This window comes from Urocampus carinirostris, chromosome 18 (assembly GCF_059441175.1).
Source record: "Urocampus carinirostris isolate Australia breed hairy pipefish chromosome 18, RoL_Ucar_1.0, whole genome shotgun sequence".
NCBI classification, from domain to species: domain Eukaryota; kingdom Metazoa; phylum Chordata; class Actinopteri; order Syngnathiformes; family Syngnathidae; genus Urocampus; species Urocampus carinirostris.
Genome location: NC_142366.1, coordinates 28,716,658 through 28,735,968, shown reverse-complemented (window position 1 = coordinate 28,735,968; position 19,311 = coordinate 28,716,658). Strand labels below are relative to the sequence as shown.

At 40.7% G+C, this 19,311-nt stretch overlaps 1 protein-coding gene across 2 annotated transcripts; it reads left to right on the top strand.

Annotated features, from left to right (window-relative positions):
- The first annotated feature begins 571 nt into the window (after positions 1–571).
- On the top strand, positions 572–18,906 carry bambia (BMP and activin membrane bound inhibitor a). 2 transcript variants are annotated; one of them, XM_088322737.1, is made up of 5 exons: positions 572–860; positions 1,296–1,408; positions 3,107–3,257; positions 15,008–15,268; positions 18,077–18,906. In XM_088322737.1, exons 3-5 carry the CDS (start codon positions 3,182–3,184, stop codon positions 18,493–18,495), a joined length of 756 nt encoding a protein of 251 aa, XP_088178863.1. In that variant the 5' UTR covers positions 572–860; positions 1,296–1,408; positions 3,107–3,181; the 3' UTR covers positions 18,496–18,906. The 2 variants fall into 2 exon arrangements, with proteins under 2 accessions (XP_088178863.1, XP_088178862.1); XM_088322736.1 differs by lacking the exon at positions 1,296–1,408.
- Positions 18,907–19,311: the final 405 nt, after the last annotated feature.

The following is a 19,311-nucleotide window of genomic DNA, read 5'->3' as shown; positions in this document are numbered from 1 at the left end:
CATTGTGTAATATTTGACCACTATATGTCACTGGATTGTATAGTATCTGACAATTATGTTAGCCCCCTATAGGTGAGCCTAATGTTATGGGAAATAAATAACAATGTACAGTATTGACCTGGGAGTATTAAAACAGAACGTGTATGTGATACTTTATGCCACCAGGAGGCGCTAAATGATCAACAATGTCCCTGTAAGGCTTGTAGAATTGAATTGATGCATGGAAACCTGGTCGAGCCTTTAATGTAATACTGAAACCCACCACAAGAGGGTGGAATAATACTAATAAGTAAAATAAAAATAAACTGCGGCTTTAAAAATTAATTCACGACACCACACTGGAAAAGAAAGTGCTGTAATAGGCGAAGAGCGATATATTATCAGAATACATCATACAATTATTGTTTTAGGACTCAGTATTTGGTCGGCCTCCATTTGAATCTGTCTCCTTGCATTGCTGACACAGCCCCGGACTGGCGCCTCCGTCAATTGCAGATAATTGCTGTAATTGTCATGTTTTTTTCTCTCTCTCTCACTAAAGTCGCATCCTTATTTTCAGTCGTGCAAATCGCAACAATGTTTTATTGCTGACAAGTCGCTTTAAAAGAGAAGTGAACACTGCATGACATTCGAATCGTTTAATAGAACAGAGCAAATATGCATCCACGTTTTGGGATTTTTGCATTGCAGATCGTGAGACCGTGTGTGCTTCTGTCGCCAGAGTGGCGCCGGGAATCTTTTTGGATTGCTAATTTCTCTTAACGACTGTCCGCTCCTCCCTTAAAGGTGGCTGGTCGCCTGGAGGCTCAAAGCTTCGGTCCGGCGTCAACTTGGCTGCTGAAATAGAGATGACGCTGCAGGTACAAACACTGGACATCCAGTCAGACCATTTCAACCTTTGCCCCGACCTTAAATTATTATTTAAACGGCGTTGCAATTCTATAAGTACATCAAATGTGCTTGTTTTAATTCCATGGTGAGTTAGGATTTGGAGTAAAACCCCAAAATTAGTCAATTAAAATGTAATGTAACACATGGGCATAGTTTTTGTCTTTTTATGTAAACACATAATTTTGGTGGCAGTGGAAGGCCGCCTAGGCCTGCAAAGCCTTCTCTGGTGAGCTAAAAATATCCAAATATGCGATTTTATTTAGATTTAGTCCATAAATAGGTGAATAGTTGGATCCCTTAACCACTATGGTAATAGGGGCACCAATTCCTGTGGTGCGTCTTGGGTAAGTCTCTGTTGGTGGTTTACAAAATCATGCATAGACTTGCTCCCTCATATCTTTCAGATTTAATTTCCCTCTATGTTCCGGTCTGGTGCCTTCGCTCTGAAAATGCTGGTCTACTAGCGATCCCAAGAGCCAAGAAGAAATCTGCAGGTTCGAGAGCGTTCTCCATTCAGGTGCTGTGGAATGCTCTGCCGCCCGAGATTTGATCTGCAACCTCAGTGAAACTATTTAAACCTAGGTTTAAAACACACTTCTATTCTATAGCTTCTGAATGACCTATATTTCACGTTGACAATATCTGTGTATTGATTGTTATTGCAACATCCATTGCAACCTTGGTCATCCTAGAAGTGGGATTATCTCTTGTGCAGTCCCTTCTAAAGGTTTCTTCATTTTCCTCACGTTGAGGTTTTGAGTTTTTCCCTGCCCTCATGTAGGTTTTAGATCAGGGGATGGTGTCATAATAGTTTGTAGTTTGCAATAATCTGTAGTCTGCATAGCTCTTTGAGACTCTTTGATTAAGGGCTGTACAAATAAACACGACTTGAGGTGACAATGACACCATCCCCTGATCTTAAACCAACATGAGGCCGAGGAAAAACTAAAAACCTCAGCAGGCCAATAAATGTTTCCACCCGGTCTCAAACCGAAGACCTTTCACACGTTAGGAGAACTTGCTAACCACTGCACTACAAAAACACAGTCCATAAATACCTATTGAATAATTCCAAAGAGTCGGCAAGCTTCCTTCCATTGCTTTTCCCCCGGTTGCGCTGCTTCCTGATATGTGCTTTCACTTAAGCATTTGACCAATTACATTTTGGCCATTACTCGTAGTCATCTTTTATTGTTTGTTCAATTCCTTTGACATATTTTTTTCAATCACGTTGCAACATCACATCTCAAAATTAACAAATCATCTGAAAAGAAAAAAAGGGAAGAGAGGTTGAAGCCAAAGGCTTATATGAGACCCGTCCCCGAAATAACTTAGGACACTTCTTCTATCAATTATATAAACGAATGATCATATTTTACATCATTTTACAGATACCAGTTAATTCATTTAAAAATGATTGTTTGAAACACAATATATACAGTACTATACAACATCTGAAATTTGTTTGCGATTGTGTTGCTTTTATTAATGAAACCCTAAGACAATTTGACATTTTCACCTGATTTTTGAAATAGGATTGGACGTGTAAACAAATAAAATACCACGTATATTTATAAGTATGTAAACCATGATTTAAACGTGATCATTAACACCCAATAAATAAACACAATGTTAAAATACTACACAATTATAAATAAAAACATTTACGTAACGACGCACCATCTCTCCCGCACTTAACTTTTATTTTGAAGGGACGAACATCTAAGCTTGTCACCGACTTCCGCGACAGACTGTCCAATCAGCACGAAGAGGCGGAGTTGAGAACTGCAGCTATTTCTTCTGCGATAACTTGGCTACTTTGAGTTCATTCGTGCTGTCGGACCAAACGGGATTGTCCCCTCGTTTTTCGACAAATTCTCCTCTGGAAATACTTAGGCGATGCTTTAATCTCGCCAATAACTTCGTAAGAAAGCGTCAACGACTGAGCTGCTGTTCTTGCTGTATAACTTGACACGCTCCACTGCGGGACTACATCATCTATTTTTTTCTTCCATGGACTTGAAAGTTACGCGGTGCTTTCAAAGTCTCTTGTAATGTGGGACTGTTTTTCAGAGCAACTTCTATATGCTCACATTTAATAGAGGGGCTATTTTTTGTACCCTTTGGTTAGAATTTCAAGAGATTTAGGGGTAGAAATGGCGAGTTTTTCTCCGTAGCTCCGATGTAAAGCAAGTTATTTTTCCTCCACGTCCAGCTTTTGGCTCCGGTGACGAAAGTGCAGTTGAGTTGTGGACCCAAAAAGCGCGTGTCGCGCATCTACTTGGCGTCAATGGATCGACACTTTAGTCTTATTTCGATTTGGCTCCAACTGGAACTCTGCGCAATGGCTGTTCTTCTTACGAAAGGTATTATTATTATTTTTTCTCCTCGCCACGATTTTTTTCTTTGCTTTCTTGCCTGTGATAATGTAAAATTCATGATGCATTCAGGTCCATTCATAATTTCGTTTTTTCCCCCTTTCTCTCACGGTCTGCAACTTGCACAAATGAGACACGAACAAGCTACATATTCTTTATTTCCTGCAACGTTATGTTGCATTTCCACGCCATATTTTGGCATTCTAGCCCGTGACAGCGTCTCTAACATGTAACATTTAGATACACTCACAATTTCGTTTTTTTAGAAAAAAATCTGATATTTGCACAAATTAATCAATAACAAGCCAATAAGTATTTTATTTCCTGCACCGTTAAGTTGCGTGTCCCTGCCATGATTTTTCTTTTTGCTTTATTGCCTATGATAACGTATTAAGCACATTCATAGTGTATTTTTTTCACTTACTACCAAAGTTTGCAACTCGCACAAATGCAAAATCTAGCAAGCTACAAATGCTTCATTTATTGGAACGTTAATTTAATTTTTCTTTGCTTTTTTTTTTGTCTGTGATAAACAATGTTGGGCACGTTACTTTATAAAGTAGTTATATTTACTCACTACTTCGTCCAAACAGTAACTGACTTAATAACTCTTCTACTTAATAGAAAAAGCAACTAGTTACCGTAGAAAGTAACTATGTTACTTTCAAAAATACCTTGCTGTGTGTCCAAGAATTTGACATTTTCTGAGCAGTATTGGAGTCAGTTGAATAGAGAAGAACAGACTGGTAGTTTTGTTATAGAACCTTGTAATATTTATTGCACCTCACCAGCAGGGTTTGGTAGGGTTACTTTAACTTGATTACTTTCAATTACTTTTGGATTACTTCAATACCAAATATGCTAATAAAAGACAAAAGAAACTAACTATGGAGAAATTCTGTGCAGGCTTGGGGAGTAACGGAATACATGGAACGGCAAAAATGATATTGGCAAGCTGTTTGGATTTATTTTCATTTTGTTTCTGTCGCATTTTATGTTAGTTTTGCCAGAGATCAAAGCCAGGAGAGAAAGCTTACCACGTGTTGTGAGTCATCATTTTATTCATATTTAGTTTATTTAGTCTTTTATTAGCATATTTGGTATTGGAGTAATCCAAAAGTAATCAAGTTAAAGTAACCCTACCCAACCCTGCTCACCAGCAACAGATTAATCCTACACTTGAAACAAAATCATTTCAAGAAAAACAAACAATTAACCAATCAGCAGTCAACGATTTAAAGTGAGCTTGCATTTGTATGTATCTTGTAACTGGGGAATGTCCTGTTTTAAACAATCGATTTCCTAATAATACTAGCACTTTTCAATTTAGCCTTTCTGTCTTACTGCACGTCACTACTAGAATGACTCGATGCCGCCAGTTCAACACGCGCTTCCATTGTCACAAAAAATGTTCCACAAAAAAGAGACTGTTTGCTGTGCAAAACGAAGTCTGTGATGAAGCCATCAATGACGCACTCAGTCAGTCAATCAAAGGATGCACAAATTCCAAAGTCAATTGATTGCCTGTGTTGGTGCCGGCAAATCGTCGGGCGCCTTGCTGTCATCGGCTGTTGATTGGTAGAAAGCACCCAGATCTGGATTCCCCATTCAAAAAAAGTTCCCCTTGTCAGCAGCCAACGGATAAAAATCCAAACGATAACTCCAGGGGATAAAATCCAAACCGAAACAGGTCCTCATGTCGCGCGATCCACAGGCACAGAAGAGTCCGACTTGACTTTGATCTAACAATGATCGACTAATGCTAACGGCAATGTTAAAAGAGTTCTACCCAATACAAGACTACTGAGTTCTCGATACTCTGTGTGGAGCTGGGCAGAGGCGCTAGTTACATAAAGTGACTTTGGCTACCTATTATTGATTAAAGTGATCTGAAGTAACGGCACTGGGAACAGTTTGCGAGTTAACTATATAAAAAAACATTTGTTTTACGTATAGTCCATTAAACCTAGATAACATCAGACAAACGAACCAACAAACCAGCTTCTGCGTAGCACAGTTTCTAGCTATCTAGCTACCTACCTACCCTGGTCATATCCCTCGAGAGGGCTGACCGACAGCAGGACAAACACATACACACACAAAAAGGGAAAAAGTAGCAAAAATCACACACAAACATTTTTGGACCATGGCCAACCCAAATGCCCAACACCCAAACAAGTTAAGCCCCCCGACACCCAAGTGGGTCATGCTTTCGTCCTTCCAGATGAAACGGGACACAAGAAAACGGCCATGTCACAACACACTCTTCTGGTCAACAGCAGGACCCAACAGCTTTCACTGGTTTACCCCTGCCGTATCATACAAATACCTGACTTACCACACAAATGTTCCTACCTTACTACACGCACAAATTAACATGCGCCAACTAATGGACAGAACAAGAGTAACTATCAAATACATAAATTTTGATTCCTACAGGGATCCAAATAAGCAGAACAGAGTAGACTCACTATGGCTGGCAGTCACAGTACCCCGCGTAATGCTATTCCCAACACTGGTGATAACCTCTGAAGGATTTAGGGACAGTCATAATCTTTTCTGTTTTTGTCGTAGTTTGCACTTTTGACAAATGCATACCTAAGAAACTACAAACTGTATTTCCTGCAACGTTAAGTCCTCAATTAGCATTTAGTATTGTTTCCTAAAGGATCCTCCCCGGTTTAAAAGCTACCATTCATATAAAAAGCGAACTGGGCCGAAAAAGCTTCCGTGCTCCGGTCCACGACCCCACCACCACCACCCCACTCCTTTTTTTTTTTGTCCTACCGCCCCCTTTAGCCCACAAAGGGGGCCTCTCCTCTCTAATGAAATATTCTCCAAATGACCTGCCGGGCCCTGCTGCTCCAATCATTCCCAGGCAAAACACTGATCTAATGAATGTGCCCCATTCAAAGAAGAGGGGAAATAGCAGAGATACAGATTTTTTTTTTTTAAACTTCACAATTTTTGTCAATCTTTGTATTCAAAACTGTAACGATTAAAGTAAAATGGTTAAAGTTGTTTATGAATTGTAACAGAGTAGTCAAGTCAAGTTTATTTGTATAGCCCTTTATCAGAAGAAGTCTGAACGGGCTGCACAGACCACAGACTATTAGGACACCATCCCCTGATCTAGAACCTACAGGAGGGCAAATAATACACAGATGGAATCATTTCTATTATCATTTCATACCTGTCAACCTTACCTAATTCTCCCTTTAACCCCTTTTACAGTGATAATAACGCCTACAAACACAACTTGGCACCTATTTTCTCACAGCAAAGACTGACTATGCAGAATAGCAGCATAAAAATAGAAATCAACAATCTACCAGTGATCGAGATGATCCGTATGAGAGCCAAAATGAGATTGGCGTAACACATTTTAAAAAAAGTATATATATTTTTTGTTATACGGCGTACAAAATTTGAAATGACCCCAAAAAATAACTAAATATGAAATTTGGGGAGAACGTGTACAGATACCAATTATGATCAATGAGCAGTAAAAGAGCAAAAGCTGTCTTAAAACTGGGACAGGATATGTTTAACTTACTTGGATTTGGGTAAACTATTGTTTTTATGTTCGATTAATCTCTTGCTGGTGAAATCGACATACCGCATGAACTAAACCAACTCGGTGGCCTTGCGGGTAGGGCGACCGCCCTGAAACTGGGAGGTTGCTGGTTCGAGCCTCAGTCGGGTCATACCTAAGACCCATTGCCTCCCTGCTTGGCATTAGGGGTTGGAATTGGTGGGTTTGGTCACCCAATGGACCCATTAAAATCTCAAAGTAAGAATATGGATCCCATTAAAACTGAAACCGGAAACTGAAATGTCTTCATTTAAATCGCCACAGTTCAAAATACTATGGTCGAAAAGATCAAGTCAATGCAAAGTAAAGCGGGAACGTTGTCTAAAAACTGGAAGAAAGTGTGGAATTTACTTGGATTTGGCCCCCAAATTGCGTTATATTAAAGTATGTCTAGATTATTTTGTAGATATAATTAGCAAGTGGCATGGATTGAAAATGGAAATTTAAATCACTATAATTCTTAAGTCAAGTCATTTTTATTTGTATAGCCCTTAATCACAAAGAGTCTCAAAGGGCTGCACAGGTTATTACACAACTATTTTTCAGACTATTGTTACATCATCCCCTGATCTGGAACCAACGTGAGGGCAATGAAAAACTTAAAAACCCCAACATGAGGAAAATGAAGAAACAGTTACTGGTTTGGTCCATGGAATTTCAGAAAGTGGTTATTAAAAAATTGTGAAATTTACCTGGACGTTGGCAAACCACTATTTGAACTCTCGGTTAATATCTCGATTATTCTGTGGATTGTCAGCTGAACTGAAAATGTCTTCATTTAAATCCCTGTAATCCAAAATGAAACGTCAGTTCAAAATACTATAGAAGAAGGAAAATCAATTGAATGAGAAAATCTTGCCTGAACTGGAACAAAATTTGTTTAATTTACTTGGATTTGGGCAAACGATTGTTTTACGGCAGAACATATAAAATTAATGATAATGTAGTTACTGGTTTGGTCTATAAAATATCGGTAATTGTGAAATTTTTATTTTATTTAATCTCTTGATTATTAAGTGAATTAAGCCACTTATTGCACAAACTAAAACTATTATTTCAATACCTGTAATCTCATATAAAACAGTACAAATTACTATGGTAAAAAATGGCATTAGCTCAGGAGATAGAGCGCTCGTCTTGGGATCAAGAGGTCAGAGGTTTGATTCCCGGCTCCTCTGTTATATGTTGAAGAGTCCTTGGGCAAGACACTAAATCCCTAATACCTTTGATGGCATGTATGGCTGACACTGCTACCTGTTAGTGTTTAAAAGGAAAAAGTGTGAAGTGTGTTTTTAAAGTGCTTTGGGAGGTCTTCATTGACTTTAAAAGCGCTATATAAATGCATATCTTTTACATTTGTCAGAAAAGTCTGCAAAATATATTACTTGACTGGAATTTGTTTCGACAAGCCATCCATCCATTATCTTCAACGCTTATCCTCAGTAGGGTCTCGGGGGTGCCGGAGCCCATCCGAGCTCTCTTCGGGCAGTGGGCAGGGGACACCCTGGGACAGACAAATCACTCATTCACACCTAGGGACAATTTGGACCTGCCAATTAACCTGACATGCATGTTTTTGGAATGTGGGAGGAAACCGAAGTGCCCGGAGGAAACCCACGCAAGCACGGCGAGAACATGCAAACTCCACACAGGAGGTTCCATCTCATGACCTCAGAACTGTGCCGCACACGCGCTAGCCACTGCGCCGCCGTACCGCCCTTGTTTCGACAATTGTTTTCAATATTCATTTAATCTCTCGATTATTTTGTTGCTTAATTACTTGTCATCCAAAATACAACACAAGTACAAATTACTGTAGTAGAAAACGTCAATTGCATGAGAATAGAATCGAATAGAATATACCTTTATTGTCATTGTTACAAAATGGGTTAACATATTGTGACAACGAAATTGGGCATGACACTCCAGTTTCACACAATCGCAGCGAGGTAAAAAACCAAGAAGATAAAGGAACAGAGAAGATAAGTTATAAAACAAGGAGGATAAGGTTATAGTTATAATTTTGTAAAGATTGTAGTAATAGGTCTGGTCTGATCTATAAAATTGGTAAAAAAAATATCAATTTTTCCAAGCTATAACACACTTCTGGAATTATCAGACAGAATCTCATTTCAAATAAAGTTATTATTACATGTCAATTCATATTTTTTTGTATAGGCCTCAAAAAGTCTCAAAGAGCTGTAGAAACGGGGACAAAATGCGGAAAAAGTAAATATGTAACTGGGTTTACATAGAATCCAAATGATAAATATGATTATACCAATGATATACATCCTGCAATAGTTGCTGATTAAAAAAAAAAAAGTTAATATTCTAGAATTAGGTATGGTGCAACACCAAGTAGTCAATTCCTGTTTATTTGGGACGCCCTTAATCCCAAGGAGTCTCAAAGAGCTGCAAAGACTAAAGACCATTTAAACACCATCCCATGTTTTGCTGCTAGCTGGTTTTCGTTCGCATTAGACAACACTGCCAAGATTAATTGCGATTAATCAAGTGTGTTGCACCTATTCAGTGTTCATTTTACCTGTGAAAAGTGCTGCATGCTCAAAAATCTACGGGTCCCAACAGAGATCTATGGGTCCCCAAAATTTAGTCTCATCGAGGTTGAAATTGTAAATCGGCGACAAATATATAAATAAATATATAAATCTATATATTCATTCAGTTTTAATCATCACACTTAATTGGTAATACAAAGGAGGTATCACTTCAGATTTTTCAGTTCACAAAAATATTGTACATTATACAAAATAATATTGCTGAAATATTAGTCTATATATTCACGCAGTTTTAATCACTTCAGATTTTTCAGTTCATATATTCTTCGTGGTTTGCTGTCTCGCCACAGTTGTAATGCCTTCTCAAGGTCCAATTGCAGCAACGAATTTCCATAGCTAATTTGTGGTTTACATTGTCGTTGTGCCGATCCAATGTGCTTTTCTGAAAGTTCGTATTGCGAAATGATGTATGCAATCCAGTTTTTTATCACGCTGGGTGCACGCATCACAAACATGTAGCCTCCATTATCATCCTCCTCATAGCGTAACCAGGAATATAATTGAGTCCATTTTGGCAGAAAAGTCCTTTTCTTGCTAGGAGTATTCTTTTGTTGTTTATCTTTCGTCGAAACGTTCGCTTCAAAACACTTGTTTTCCTTGCCTTCGCGGTCTTCTGCTGTTTTTTCGTGCCGGAATTATTGCCGTTGTTACCACTTTCTGTATTATGTTTCGACTTATTACCGACACTGAAGAAATTACCAATTTTTGGTTGATTTGCACCTAATACCAACTGTTTTTACGGAGCCATACTTCTCTTTCACTCGACAACCGCCAAAACAATGATGTCATCTCGTTTGCCGAGATCTGCGCGAGACCAAAACAACAATGGCAGATCTGCCTGACGAAAGGTTTGGAGTGCGGTAAATCTTTGTTTAATAAAAAAAAAAAAGTAATCGGGTAATAATGACAATTTGTTGTCACAAAAGTTGCGTCCCGGGGACGCACGTTGATGTGTCCCCAGCGTCTAGGACGCAGGGACGCCGGCAAACCAGAACACTGCCTATTTACCGTCATTGCACACAATAAAACCCTTTGAATCTCGATGCATTTATAGGTTCAAGCTCACTCAATAAACTTTGTGATATTCCTTGCTCTTTTTTGGGCCCTATAAAGTTAAACACTAGCGTAGCATAGCAAATGCGGCTAGCCAGCGTACACTGTGAAAGAAACGAGGTCATGGGTGAACTAATGACCGGGTCTGGTTTAGAAGCGGCAGGCGCTGGTAATGATAAGGTAGCTCGCATAGCTCTCCAGTCGGGCCCTCGGTGCTCCGCCCCCCTCTTTCAAGCACCCCCCTCCTCTTAAGGCCCCCCATCCTCGGCAAGGAAGCCACAAGTGAGGCTGGGTTGCGTGCAAATGTGAATTCGCCTCCAGTCGCAGTCGCAACCCCCCTAACTCGTTTTTTTTTTACGACTTTCCATTTGAGTCGAGAGAAAAAGAGTTTGGAGGACAAACCGCTAATTATGTTCTTTGCTAGCTAGTTCCTGTTATGCAGAAACGGCACAGGTAATTTCATTGATGCAGAAATGTAAGAATGACGTCACACGAGGGTTTAAGAAAAGGGTTAGGTTTGTGCTTAAAGGGACAGTGTGTGTTATTTAGTGCGTCCTATTGGGGAGAAAAAAATAAACATTGAACCAGGAATGTTAAACTCTGTTGGGCTCTGGAGGAGGATCCAGTTTTTTTCGTTTCGCGGGGCGGATCAGAAAAAGTATGTCGACTCATATTTTTAGCTTTTGTAACCTACCCTACATATTATAATCACGGAGGACAAGGGATCTTTTCTACACATGCGCTTTTTATGAAATGAAAATGAAATGATCTACATTTAGCGCTTTTCAAGTCAATGACTTCCCAAAGCGCTTTACAATGTGCTCCACATTTCCCATTAGCGGCCTTGCAGCCATGTAAGGCGCTAACCTGCTTATTGGGGGTATTAGGGGTTCAGTGTCTTACCCAAGGACACTTCGACATGTAACACGGACGAGCCGGGATTTGAACTAGGTCCCTTGATCACGAGACGAGCGCTCTACCTCCTGAGCTACTGCCGCCCCGTTTTTTTAACAGTTAAGTGAATGCTATTTTACTCCTGAACCAACTTACCACGCTAAAAAATTCAACAATGACCCCCAGCTGCTGGAGAAAGCATTTGGTTTGCTTGTATTAAGAAAAAAAAATCACATTTTTGAATAGAAACAACGTCGAGACTCTCTTCTTTTTTTGACAGGCTCAGAATTTTATGGCACACCGGATTAAATCACCCAACGGCCCAGGTACGGCCCGTGGGATGTTAGTTTGCCATGCCTGATTTAAAATATTTGTTCTCACGCTTTAGGGCATATCTGTTATTTGTAACCTTGAAGAATTAATAAAAAGGGAAGAGAGCTATAGGAAGGAATGGATTTTTTTTTTTTTTAATCTCTGCCCTTCTTGTGGTCTTCCTTGCCAGGCAAATTTATTGACTTCTCTCCTCATTTCCAGTGTTGTAGGCGTAAACAATCCGTGTACCACCGCGTGTTCAATTCCCAGGACCAGACCGAGACAAAAAAATTAGGCTGGAGAGGGCAGTTCAGTTGAGGACATTTATTACAAAGTTACCGGATAAAATAAAACAAGAGTGCACTCCCGAGCAATTTTTCTGGAGAGCGTTCTCCTTCCAAATGGTACGCAAGAAGGTTTCTCCCCCTCTCTTATAGGAGGAAGGGGTGTGGATTTGCAAAATTGACCATGAAGCTTTAACGGACACTTCTGGGAATCACAGTCTCATCAGCTGCACCGCTTATCCTCAGTAGGGTCGCCAGCAATCATCGGGCAGTGGGCAGGGGAAACCCTGAACTGGTTGCCAGCCAATCGCAGGGCACACGGGGACAGACAACTCACTCGCCCATTCACACCTAGGGACAATTTGGACCGGCCAATCCACCTCAAATGTATGTCTTTGGAATGTGGGAGGAAACCGGAGTGCCCGGGAGGAAACCCATGCAAGGACGGGGAGAACATACAAACTCCGCACAGGAAGTCTGGAGCTGGATTTGAACCCACGCAGGAGGTTCCCAAGACATGAACTGTGCCGCCGTGCTGCCCGGGAATCACAGTATAGGGCTAAAAAACCGTAATGTACAAGAGATTAAAACTGCTTACAGCTGAATCTTCAAGTTTGTATGATAAGATAAGGCTGACGCATCGGAAGACACAGATATGAAAGAAAACATTCAAATGAATACAGCAAGTAAAGTACCGTATTTTCCGCACTATAGGGCGCACTGGGTTATAGGGCGCACCCCCAAAAAAAAGTTTTTGGTCCTATATCTTCCATAGATAAGGCGCACCGGATTATAAGGCGCTACAATGGGAACGTCGACAAAACAGTCAGATGGTTCAGTCCAACTGATTACCCCCTTAACATTCCCAAAGCTTGCAAAGAAGCAAATACGTGTCGTAGACACGTGCGGATGCGGTGCCCGTACGATGTCACTCAAATGCATCGTTTCAAATATCATTCGGAAGGTTAAAGTCTTGGGATTCAAGAAATGCCAACCATTCCTTAGTTCCTATTTTCTTTTTCGCTCGCAACTTTACTGTGCATATGACAATAAACACTTGGAATTGAGTTGAATTCACTCAACTCAGCACAGCAACATCAAGATCGTTCTAAAACAAGATACCGGGAAAATATAAAGCTGCATAGCTCACCTAAGTTCTCACGTTCAATAATGATACGCAATCATGGTCTTCTTACAACGTTGAGTGAAGTAAATCCAGGAGAGTCAAATATTTACAAATACAGACTAATGAAACATGTTTCTTTATGGCGTACTTTAGCAAGCTTGCTATTCAGTCATCTTTTTCGGCCAATTGCAGGGTTTGTTTTGGCCCTCTAGCCTATCCGAGGCTCCGAATAACTTCAGCCAACAGCGATCGATTTAACGGATGATTGACACATCTTTTTCGGCCAATTGCACGGTTTGTTTTGGCCCTCTAGCCTATCCGAGGCTACGAATAACTTTAGCCAATAGCGATCGATTCAAATGATGATTGACACATTGGTTAGCCAATGAAACGCCGGTATATAAATCCCAGCATACACCGCATGGTCAGCTTTTGAAAAAAATTAAGACTTTTAGGTGCGCCTTATACTGCGGAAAATACGGTAAGTAATTTTTTAAAATATAGTGTGCTGCTGATAAATGATAAAACAATATAGCTGAGAACTCCTGCGATAGTGACAAAATACTTAGTGACACATTTTAATAATGTAACGGTGTCTACGAAATTTTAAATTTACTAGTTGTGAAACCACGATACGTCAAGGGATTACCACAGACGCAACCTGTATTGTTTTGTACTAAAAAAACCATTTCATGAAATAATATGCTCTATAAAGATAAATAAAGTTGAGTTTAAGTTGCTTTTGGAAGATAGGCTTAAAGAGTTAGGAGACTTCCCCCTCCGTGGTTAAAAATTGGCCGAAAAAAAGCGTTCCGACCATTTTCTCAACCGCATCAAGCTTTCTTATTCCACTTTCATTTCCAATGGAACAGCTAGCTTCTTCTTTACACTTTACACCACATGTGTCAAACAGGCGGCCCGTGGGCCAGATCAGGCCCGCTAAGGGATTGAATCCGGCCCGCGAGACAACACTCAGAGAAGCGCAAGAGAAAAACTTGATGTTGCCAAAGTCAGGTGCCTTGAACAAAGACACTGTACTTGTATTTATTTCTCTCTCTCTCACTCTCTCTCTCTTCCACCCCTTTTCTCCCACGCTGTCTCTGTCTCTTTCACTCTGTGTCTCTCTTTTTCTCTTCCTTTGTTGCTCTTTGTCTCTTTCTCTCTGTGTGTCTTTTAACCTCTTTTGCTTTAACTTCCTTTTTTCCTTTTCTCTCTTTTCTCTTTCTCTCGTCATACTCTTTGCGCTTTCTTTTCTCTTTTCTCTCCTTCCGTCTTTCTATTTCTCTTTGGATTTCTTTCTTCCTATCTCTCCTGTTCCCCCTCTCTCACGACATTTTATCTTTTGTTTCTCACGCTCTCTCCCTCTCTCTCTTTTTCTTTCTTTGTCCCACCCTCTCTTCTTTTCCCTCCCCCTTCCTCTTATTTCTTTATCTCTTTTTCTTTCTCCTTAATCTACCAGTCCGGCCCCCGACAGAATGTTTGTTCTATCGTGTGGCCCCCCGAGTTAAAATGAGTCTGACACCACTCCTTTAAACCAACCATATTCAATGGATGTACGAGATATCAAACAATAAAATGTCAAAGTTCTTAGCGCGCTGGAGATACAGTATAGAATGTTTCCACACGAACTAGGAAGAGGGAGCGGATTTCTTCTTCAGGTGGATTCTGGGTGACCTCTCACAGCGCCATTCACCGGTAGTGGCAAAAAGAAGCACTACAATACTGTCCTGTTCTCGGAAAAAGGTGCACACAATACAAAATCTAACTTTCGGCAATGTCCGGATATTTTTCGACATCCCGAAAAAAATGTTCGTATCTACCGTTTTACATATAATTTAAAGCTGAATTTGTCTGTATTAAACTAACCAATGAAATCTGTGTTCACCCCCTAGGGGAAATCCGGTGCTACTGCGACGCTCCACACTGCGTGGCCACGGGCTACATGTGCAAGTCTGAGGTGAACGCTTGCTTCACTAAAGTTCTGGACCCGCTAAGCTCCAACTCTCCCCTCACTCACGGATGCGTCGAACCTGATGCCGGCGTGTGCGGCAAACGCAACATGGCCGCCGACGCCCCTGCCATGGACTGTTGCCATGACGACATGTGCAACTACAGGGGCCTGCAGGACCTGGCTCACACCAGGGAAGCTACAGGTGAGGAGAGACCAAACATGAAAACAGGATTCGATATTCAGCGGTACCTCGAAATGCGAGAAGTTCGATGTACAGATTTATTTGTGCAGGAGCACGTAGATAACATACGAAAAGACAGTAGATTTCATCACATCATTCCACCGCTTTTACTCACAGTACCAATACAAAAGTTACAATGCATCTATTTAATGTCCTGCATTCATCATCACATACACCCATGAGCAATGTTCCTTCAAAGTTTCCACGGGTCTGAGCATTCACACAAAGTCGGTGAGCAACGCTTGAAACAACAGTGAGCAACCATAATCCCAAGTGTGGCAAGATAATTCATTATCAAACATGTCCAAAACTTGACAACAAGTTACATTTTGCTGAGTTTCCGGCAATGCAAAATTATTTTTCTCTTTTGAATGAATTGACTCATGTACTATTGCAAAGGTTGTCCTTTAAAAAAATCTTTTTGTTCTCTATTTACTTTTTTCCTACATGTCTTTCTTTTCTTTTTTTCTGGCTTTTTAAAAAAAAATTCCTTCTTTTTTTCTCTTCCTTTTGTTTCTTTTTTTCTCAGCTTTTCACTCCTTTTTCATTTTGGTATTTTTTTCTTTTTTGTTTTATTCCCCCCTTCTTTTAAGTCATTTTGTGCATAATTTACATAATATTTGGTCATGTTGGGATTAAAGAAGCAAAAACAACCCGAAGAGCCATTTAGGACCCGAAAGAGTCGGTTCCTTTTAGTGAGCTGAGCCGAAGAAGCCGGTTCTCGACAAACTCTACTGACTTTGCTCAACTTTGTTCTACTTCGACTCAACTTCAAAATACCGCATTTAGGACACAAGGTCAGGGGAACCCGTGTATTTTTACCTTCATGCACTGTAACTTTGACTTAAGTCGCTTCTTAATTAGTAATTTTGAGCCATGATTTTTGTGCGCCGGCTCGATTTTCTTGTGCGCTGAGAATGTGCGAGCAGTGCGCGATTGCGCACGCGCGCAGCTTAGAGGGAACACTGCCCATGAGTTCTTTTTTTTTCGGCGTGTCTTTCTGGGTTTTATATTTTTCAGTATGACTTTCTGTATTCTCCATTCTCTAACATTTGTCTCTGGGACTCATGGTATAATGCAGGGTTTGGCAACCCAAAATATTGAAAAAGCCATACTTGACCAAATAAAACCTTTAGTTTGAAGCTGCAAAAAATAGATAATAAAATCCCTATCAGTTTGAAGCAAGATACCTGAAAACTATTAACTCGAGGTAACTCGCCAGCAGGGTTGGGTAGGGTTACTTTAACTGGATTACTTTCAATTACTTTGGGATTACTCCAATACCCAATATGCTAATAAAAGACAAAAGGAACTAAATATGAATAAAATTACTAAATTTTGTGCAGGCTTGGGGAGTAACGGAACACATGGAACGGCAAAAATGATGTTGGCAAGCTGTTTTGAATTATTTTCATTTTGTTTGTCGCATTTTATGTTAGTTTTGCCGGAGATCAAAGCCAGGATAGAAAGCTTACCACGTGTTGTGAGTCATCATTGTAATTATATTTAGTTTCTTTTGTCTTTTATTAGCATATTTGGTATTGGAGTCATCCAAAAGTAATCGAAAGTAATGAAGTTAAAGTAACCCTACCCAACCCTGCTCGCCAGTACGTCCCCTGGCTGTCTTTAACTTCTTGGAATGTCTGCGAAAATGGCGTCCTTACATCAAGGACAATCCATAGAATCCAAGCGTGTAAAACATTGACTCTAAAACACACGAAAATGCCGACAGATGACTAGCAATCCACCTTAAAAATGTCTCCTTTGTTGGACCTTTCTCTTTAAAATTCATTCAAACTAGTAAAATAATCCCAATATGGTATTTAACTCACCCCTTTCGATTGACACCTTTCACAGCCAATAGCAGGCTTTTCTTTTCACAATCCACAGCCCACATCAGCCTATAAGGGCCTGTTTGATAAAATAGATAGCGGCTTCTATAGGTCCGAATATCTTCAACAAGTAGTAACCAAATTGAATGATGATTGACCCGCAAATGAGATTTTCAACATCATTTTATGCTATGTTCCGATGATGTATTAAATCAGAGCGTGAAATATTCATTTTAAGGCACGATTATTACATGCAAGTGTGGTTAATCATTGATTTGACTTCTGGAAAGAGAAGTCAAACATTTACAACTCTTTCACAATGTCTAAAATATTGGCCGCAGTGAATTAGTCGTTTCAGAATGGTCACTTTTGGAAACGCCTAAACCTGTCCTTAGAAAAATTTGTGAGAGAGGGAGAGATACAAGTACAGTGTCTTTGTTCGAGGCACCCGGCTTTGGCAATATCAAGTTGACATATTTCAACCTGCAGCTTGTTTTTCTCTTGCGCTTCTCTGGTTGTTGTCTCGCGGGCCGGATTCAATCTCTTAGCGGGCCTGATCTGGCCCGCGGGCTGCTTTTTTGACACCTGTGGCCATGGGTGGGGCCAATTGGGCGCCCCGGGAACCGTGACAGAAGCTGGCGGCACACGGCAGGGCCAATTAGGTGCCATGGCAACCGTGACAGATATAGAATACAAAAATACCCAATATAACGTTTTGCTATAGAGTATTTAAATAGTGCTACGGAAAATACACACTGTAATAAAAATAGGGTAATAGCAAATGTGGGGGTGGGGTTTAATGTGAGCTTTTACTCCCCCGGGTGGAGTTAAAGAGCCTCATGGCATGAGGAAGAAACGATCTTGTTTTGATTGAGTTTGATGTACAGTACTTCCCGTATCGCTAAACGGATCTTAACCATCGTCTGAATTTTCGCAGATCATAGCCGGTACCCACCGGAGAGCGGCAACAGGAACCTGGTGACCCGAGTCCAGGAACTCACCTCGACCAAGGAAGTCTGGTTCCGGGCGGCGGTCATCGCGGTACCCATCGCGGGCGGCCTCATCCTGGTGCTCCTCATCATGCTAGCGCTCCGGATGCTACGTAGCGAAAACAAGAGGCTGCAAGACCAACGGCAGCAAATGCTGTCGCGACTTCACTACAGCTTCCACGGCCACCACGCCAAAAAGGGCCACATGGCCAAACTGGACCTGGAGTGCATGGTGCCGGTCTCGGGCCACGAAAACTGCTGCCTCACCTGCGATAAAATGAGACAGGCGGACGCCGGGAACGAGAAAATACTCTCTCTGGTCCACTGGGGGATGTACAGCGGGCACGGAAAACTGGAGTTTGTATGAGCCCCCCTTACCCGTATTTCTCTCCCTCTAGACTATCGGGTCTGTGTTTTCATTTATTTTTACCACGACTGATTTCATCCCGTGTGGTTTTTGCTAGAGGAGCACTTTACTTGAAAAATAAGCGCAGAGAGTCCGTGAGCACCTCCAAGAATCCTGGACTTGGACTCTGAAGGATTTCGCATCCCAATTTTTTTTGCACATCTGTATATAAGAAAACTTCGACACTGACACCAGGGTACAAAATGACTGTAGGTGCACACGCTCCTCTGTGTACTTTGTTGTAGATTTTTGAAAAAAAAATCTATTTTTGTCTGTTTTTAGATGAATGTTCTGCATCATTTGGCGTGATCAGACTAAAGCTTGATTGTGAGCGTGAACGATTTCATTAAAAGTGACTTTTTATTTATTTGACTTGTTGTTGTTACTTGGGTGATTTCTTGGAAATATTTATCGGAGTATTGGGTGGTTTGAGGACCAATCCTGCTAAATATAGAAATAAATATAGATTCTGTATAGATAAATGGTACATAGTCTGCATTTTTATAGCGCTTGTCAAGTCAAATCATGTTTATTTGTGACGCCCTTAACCACAAAGAGTCTCAAAGGGCTGCACAGACCTCAGATTATTGCAAACCACAGACTATTATGACACCATCCCCTGATCTAAAACCAACATGAGGGCAAGGAAAAACTCAAAAATATCAATTCAAGTCCTATTTGAAGAGCCCTTAATCACAAGGAGTCACAATGGGCTGCACAGACCACAGACTATTGCAAACCACAGACTTCTATGACACCATCCCCTGATCTAAAACC